A 6353-nucleotide genomic window follows, 5' to 3' on the forward strand; every position below is an offset into this window, starting at 1 on the left:
CTGCTGCCGTTGCCTCCGCCGCTGCCGCTCGTGCACGCTCCCCCTCTTCTTCTTTCCCGACCCGTACCGAGCGGAGAGGATTCACTTAGGGAGAGTGCGGGAGAGTTTACGGCGAGCCGCACACACAGCAGCCAGTGCTCATTTGTCGGCCCGCAGAGGAGAGCCCCGGAGAGAGAGAGAGAGACCCCGCGGCGGGCGAGGAGGAGCCCCGGGGAGCGCGCGGAGGGGAGCGCGCGTCGCGGAGGGAGCCCCACAAAGTATACGCAAAGGGCGTGCGGCGCGCCCGCGGCGGTGCGGTGCGGGGCGGGGCGGGGCGGCGATGAGGCGAAGCATGACGTGATCGTCTTATCGTCCGCGCACAGAGTAATCTGCGTCAACAGACTGGCGCGGCGTTAGAGACGCGCCGAGGCGGGGCACAAACTTCTCTATAGCCTCCTGCTCGCGGGGCTGCCGGGCGGTGTTCCCCTCCTTTTTTTCACGGTCAGCACGTGCGAAATAATACGTCGTGGTTCCGCGCCGTGGTATAGTAGCGGGACAGAAAGTGCAGTATGAGAACCGAGTCTATCACAACAGGATTTGTATTTACAAGGCTTAATCTCACATGAACAATTATAGCTATTTACACAGAAAAATATCATACACACACAAAAACAAAAGTCTCTCAGGTTTGATGTCAGTGGTTTGCGACCAGGGCTCACACCTTGGCCACCTTTGTACTCTTCTCGCGGGAGCTGGCCTTCTCGGCAGGCTTTGGTAGGAAGCCGTAGATGGCCGGAGACAGGAGGTCCCTGTTGATTGTCCTGAGGTCCTGGGGCCCCGTGAAGAGGCTGACGACCAGTCCGACCACGACCACGATCAGGGCCCCCAGGAGCGTGTAGTAGTAGTACGAGATTCGGTAGAGCACGAACGTGTCCTCGGGGTTCGTGTGCATCTCCGTGATGGAGTTCCTGAGTCGATGAGGGAAAGGTAACGCGTGAGGAAGGGGAAGCGCGACAAAAGGGGCGGCGGCGGACGCTACCCGGGTACTCACGTCCACGTCATGTCCTTGTCGTGTAGGATGTCGGTGACGTTGTTGGCGCAGCCGTCCACTCGGGTGGGAAGCCACGGGTACGTCAGCTGCTTGCTGAATATCGCCGCCTGCGACCCGGTCACGATCCAGCCCATGAAGAGCAGGCTGCACAGCCCTCCAGCCATGGCACCCTTCGGCAGCGATCAGTCGGTTAGTCAGGCATTATTGTCACTGAAAGGGGAGAGGGGGGGGGCAGTGCTCACCTTGACGTTGGCCCAGGGGACGAACAAGCCCAGGACGAAGAGCCCGAGCTGGGCGCCACCCGTGATGCCACTCAAGGTGTACGTGACCTGCAGGACGCTGCCCAGCCTCTCCACGACGAACATGAGCGCCATGCACAGCACGCCCACTATCAGCGCCAGTCCCTGGAAATACCAGTTGCTCATGACGGACTCCACGAGGTTCCCCACAGAGGTACTTACCACCAAAGAGGTACTTCACTCGCGAAAAAAAAAACTCAAGAAAAATCGGCGTATGATTGGATTTGTAGTGAAGCATCCTTTCGTACTTACCTTGATGATGAGCGAGGCCTGGAACTCAGTGGGCGCTCTGTCACGGCGCGCCAGGCCGTGGACCAAGAAGTCCTCGTAGATGGTCCCCGCCAGGGTGTTGAGCCCCGACGACATGGTGCTGTAAGCATGGAAGATGGAAGTCAGGCAGGTCCCCGGTCCGCGGCTATGGAGCCAGGGCCAGGGCTTACCTGAGGGCGGCGCTGAACACGCCCGCCACGAACAGGCCGGCCAGCCCGGGCACCGAACGGGCCACGTCCATGACGAAGAACGGCACCAGCTGGTCGGGCTTCTTGATGGAGCGCGTCTTGAGCGGGTCGCACTCGTGGTAGGTGGCGAACACGAGCAGGCCGGTGACGCAGCTGAGCCCCTTGGTCAGGATGTACCCGGCGCACAGGATGACGGCGGCCCTGTCGGAACGACGACGAGGAAATGTCGAAATGAGGGCTCTAAATCAACATCGAAAGGATTTGGCATCATTTCGACAGGCCGTTTTTCAGGGGTGGGGGTAGGGTAGGGTTGCCGCGTTAAAGGATAAGACGATACCTCAGAGCGAGAACCGCTCAGTCTCTGCAGGAAAGCCTATTATACTGAGCGGTTCTCGCTCTGAGGTATCGAAGACTGTCACTCACCACTGCGCGCTGCGAAGAGTGGGAACGCTGAGGAACCGCTGGAGGGCGGTGGGGTGAACGGCGTGGCTAGAGGCGATGTCTGGGATGGAGCCGACGAACACGGTCCAGAAGGTGGTCCGCGTCAACGGGTCCGGGTTCATACTGGGCGCACAGAAAAACAGCCATCGAGAAAAAGCCCACTGATAAAGCGTTCAGCCAGTATCAAGGTAGCTGATTCAGCCCATCTTTCACCCTTGAATAGTTAAACTGTACGCAGCAAACCAGCCAAGGGAGAAAAAAAAAGGGGTTCGACCAGGTAAACTGACCACTCTTCTAAAAAAGATGACGCGTGAACTTCGACCAATTGCATCAAAATGAAATGCTTTAGTTTCAAAAACAGGTGTACCTATTATATTTGTTTGCTCACACTTTGCCACACAGCTCGCGTGGATGCGGGGTTAATCAGCCACCTGGTATACTGTCACTCTACGGTGTACGTTAGCCAGTGGAAGCGAAGAGAGAATGGTGAGTAGTACTCACTCGAAGAACACCAGCCTCCCGCCGCTGTCGGCTCGGTGGATAAACTCGCCCATTCCGCCCACCATGAGGATGCCCATGGTGATGACCACGAAGGAGGCGGCGACCAGCACCACGAGCTGCAGCGTGTCGGTCCACACGACGGCCTTCAGCCCGCCCTGTCTCAAGCGCAACCACCGGGTTCACTCGATGTAGGTTTGCAGTAATCTCGTTTCCAAACACATTGCCAAAACCATCCTTCCGCTCAGGGGTCAACCAGAGAGTACGTCCGTCGTCAATCGGCGTTACCAACCTGTGAAAGCCGATGATAGCTCTCATAGCTCCTGTTAGGTAGGCAACATCTTTCATGCCATGCATGGGTGTACTACAGGGTGGCCTACCCGGAGTCTCGCAGGCGCCGAGGTCTCGCTATTTGCGGAATGAATCTGATAAAAAACGGACGCACTTTCTGGACGAACCCCGACATACTACCAAACTGCCCTGTGGGTACTTACCACTGTCGTGTAGAAGATACAGATCAACATGACGGCCGGGGCTATGATGTGGAGCGCGATGCCGCTGACTGCAGGAAAACGGAATAGTTTGTAAAACCGGTGGGGCACTAGTCGCACGCGAGTCAGGCGCCCGAGAAAGAGAAGCAGCATCTTTCCTACCCTGGTTGAAGGCCAGGCAGGGGACGTAGATCACGACGGGCAGGTAGAGGAGCTGGTTGGACAAGATACATATCTCGTCAAAAACTGTTGTTTGTAAATTTCAAAAAACGGGGGGGAAAAGTTACACGTACCAGACCCAGGCCGAACAAAAACGATGCTATCCTTCTGACCGACCTGTTGAACCGATGCTCTAGGTACTAAAGAGAAAAAAGAAAATTTACCTTTTAGGAAGACTGAGAATATGCCCTACCACAGGGTCCCTAGTGGGCGCGGGGAGTACGAACGCAACACGCAACACCCACTGACCCTATCGCAGGACCCACCTCGTAGGAGGACGTGAACTGCAGCTTAAAGAAGACGGGCACGAACCACCGGACCACGGCCACGCAGACAAGCACGGCGGACAGGTTAAGGGCCGCGTACTGCGACCCGTACGTGTACATCTCGGCGGGCACCCCGAGCATCGTGATGCCGGACACGTTGCTGAAAACAGCGCACAGACATCGGTACAGGGTAGGGTCGGTATCAGGAGGAGGGGTACCCGCTGCCCGCTGCCAACGCACCTGGCCACGAGTGACATGGCGATGGGGAAGATGCCCATGGATTTGCCGCCCAGCAGGTAGTCCTGCACGGTGTCCTGCCGCTTGTAGAAGCCGTAGTACACGCCGACCAGGGCCGAGATGCACATCATCAGGCCGAACATGGCGTAATCGGCCACCGCGAAGTGCAGGTCCCCGTCGGTGGGGTGCCCGGAGGGGGCGGAGGCCAGCCCCAAGGCCGAGGGCGCGGAGGGCGCCGAGGCGGCCGTGTCGGCCATCGCGCTGGTGCTGGGTGTGCTGCTGGGTGTGCTGCTGGGTGTGCTGCTGGTGCTGCTGGCGGGCGGCGCGTCGCTGGCGTCGCTCCCTCCTGCGGCGCACGCTCCTGTGTCGTAGCAGCCTCCGCACGGCGCGCACTCGCCGCGCCGTCAGCGTCGCCGTCGCGGAGGCGGCCCTGACGGCGACCCTCGCCGCCCCCGCCGCCGCCCCGGCCGCCCTGCTCGCGGCCCTGGCGATGAGGCCGGTCAGGGGCCGCAGCCAGCCCCCCACCGCCGTGGTCGAGGTGGCCTCCTGCACACGAGTGGAAGGGTTGAAATGTCGCCCCCACCCCTCCGCTGCAGTGAGGCTGTGACTGACTGTTAGTCGCCGGCTTCCTCCCCCTCCCCCTCTCCCTCTCTCTCACTCACTCACTCCAGCCTCCTGCGGCCCGACGCGCCCGACCCTCGCCAACTGCTTGCGCCATTATCGAAGTCCTCCTGTCCCGCTGTCGGCCCCAGACGCGCCGCGCGCCTGGGGGTCGCGCCCGCCCCACACATAGGGCGACTGCTTGCTGCCAACTCGACTCACCGCAGGGGGGGCATGCCGGTGGGCTGCTCCAGCTGCTCCAGCTGCTCCAGCTGCACTCATCACTTGAAGACCAGGTAGAGGAGCACGACCATCAGGCCCTGGGCCAACACCACCAGGTCCGCGGACTCGAGGGACTGGCTTGTCAACATGGCGCAGACGGGCGGGAGAGGGGTGGAGAGTGGTTAAGGCCTGATCACTCTCTCTCTCTCTCTCTTCTCCTCTCACAAGCACACTCACACACACACGCGCGCGCGCGGAGGGGATACGCGGTGTTGTGGCCAACTAGGCTGCACGTCGCGGGTCGGCAATATGATGGTCGCCGACTGAAGATGGCCTCTTGGTGTTGGCCAGCCCGAGGCCTGGGGCAGCGCGGACGCCGTCGGCGGCGGGCCTCGGGCTGGACAGAGCCGGTGCGGGCCGCGGAGAGGAGGAGGAGGAGAGGGGTCAATGGGGTAGGCAGTAAACTGCGGCAATTCGCGTCCGCCAAGTCCTAAGGACCTGTCATCTCGAACACCATTGGGCACAGCACGCCAGGAAATCGGTGTCATCTTGGCGTTTCTCTCTCGTCGGTGTCCTCGTGTTTCGTGCCCTTCAGCCCCTGTGTTTGTGCCTTTATATCCCCCGACAACACGCTGGGGCGATCAGAGCAAGGTATGGGACTGCGTCTGCGTGCCGACTGCCGACTGCCGAATGCCTGAGAATGCGAATCCCATCGTCGTTGGACGAGGAATAACTTATTGGACATTCTCAACGCTTTCGGGGCTGCCATATGTATCCCGGAGGAACTGGAAAACTAGCGTGACCACTTGCGTGGTCACGCCACCCGGATTGAACCGTTTCTCATCGTCTTAAGACTCTGCTCTGATATATGGTTCGCGACGACCAACGATGACAACAGCAAGGACTTGACCCCGTCCGAGATCAGCAGTCCGGAAGACCCGATGGTCCCGCTCAGCTCCTATATCCAGACACAACATAACAGGGCACAGTTAACCTTGGCAGCAATGTCCCTAATGGGTCCTGCGCGTGTGGGGCTCAGTCCGCTGCGCTCAGCGGTAGGCTCCCGGGGCCGCCAACAGTGTACCCTGCTTCGCCTCCGTCGCGACTTAATAGAAGTGAAAAAAATACTATTCGACAAAGCCAAGTTTCGGGTCCAAAATAGTTTTTGGTTTGTGAAACAGGTTGCTCACAACCTAACACACGAAACTAGGGTATGGATTCAAGCGTAGCTATTATCAGAGAAGTCACAATAATTTAACTGAAAATACAAAAAAAAATATTTAAAAAAAATCGTTGATTATTGAAATGAGCAATGGCGAAATTTGTAACCAAACTCATCCAAAAATGCATTGGCTAGTACTAGTGTAGTACTAGTAGTACTAGTGTTTGATCCCGTCGGACAGAAAGTGGGTCTCGAGTCTCGACCGATAGTCGTGACAGCCGCCCGCACATCGTCGATTTTCCCGCGCGCGGCGTGAAGCGCTCAGGTAGTGCCATCTAGCGGCGGAGAGCAGAAGTACTGAAACGGAGTATTGACAGATTCTCCCGTGTTCCATGTTCGTTTAACTGACGCGGAAAAGTTTTTCATACGT

General features: G+C 58.7%; 1 protein-coding gene across 1 annotated transcript; it reads right to left on the reverse strand.

Moving 5' to 3' along the window:
• Positions 1-560: 560 nt before the first annotated feature.
• Positions 561-5066, reverse strand: LOC113210359 (sodium-coupled monocarboxylate transporter 1-like). Its single transcript, XM_052264920.1, has 13 exons — positions 4762-5066; positions 3943-4485; positions 3703-3862; positions 3511-3576; positions 3380-3431; positions 3221-3288; positions 2730-2884; positions 2211-2351; positions 1770-1988; positions 1582-1699; positions 1273-1434; positions 1031-1200; positions 561-947 (listed from the first exon to the last, which is right to left on the reverse strand). Exons 2-13 carry the CDS (start codon positions 4194-4196, stop codon positions 695-697), a joined length of 1818 nt encoding a protein of 605 aa, XP_052120880.1. The 5' UTR covers positions 4197-4485; positions 4762-5066; the 3' UTR covers positions 561-694.
• Positions 5067-6353: the final 1287 nt, after the last annotated feature.

The sequence above is a fragment of the Frankliniella occidentalis genome, unplaced genomic scaffold, assembly GCF_000697945.3.
Source record: "Frankliniella occidentalis isolate FOCC.00 unplaced genomic scaffold, Focc_3.1 Scaffold2, whole genome shotgun sequence".
In the NCBI taxonomy this organism is placed as follows: Eukaryota; Metazoa; Arthropoda; class Insecta; order Thysanoptera; family Thripidae; genus Frankliniella; species Frankliniella occidentalis.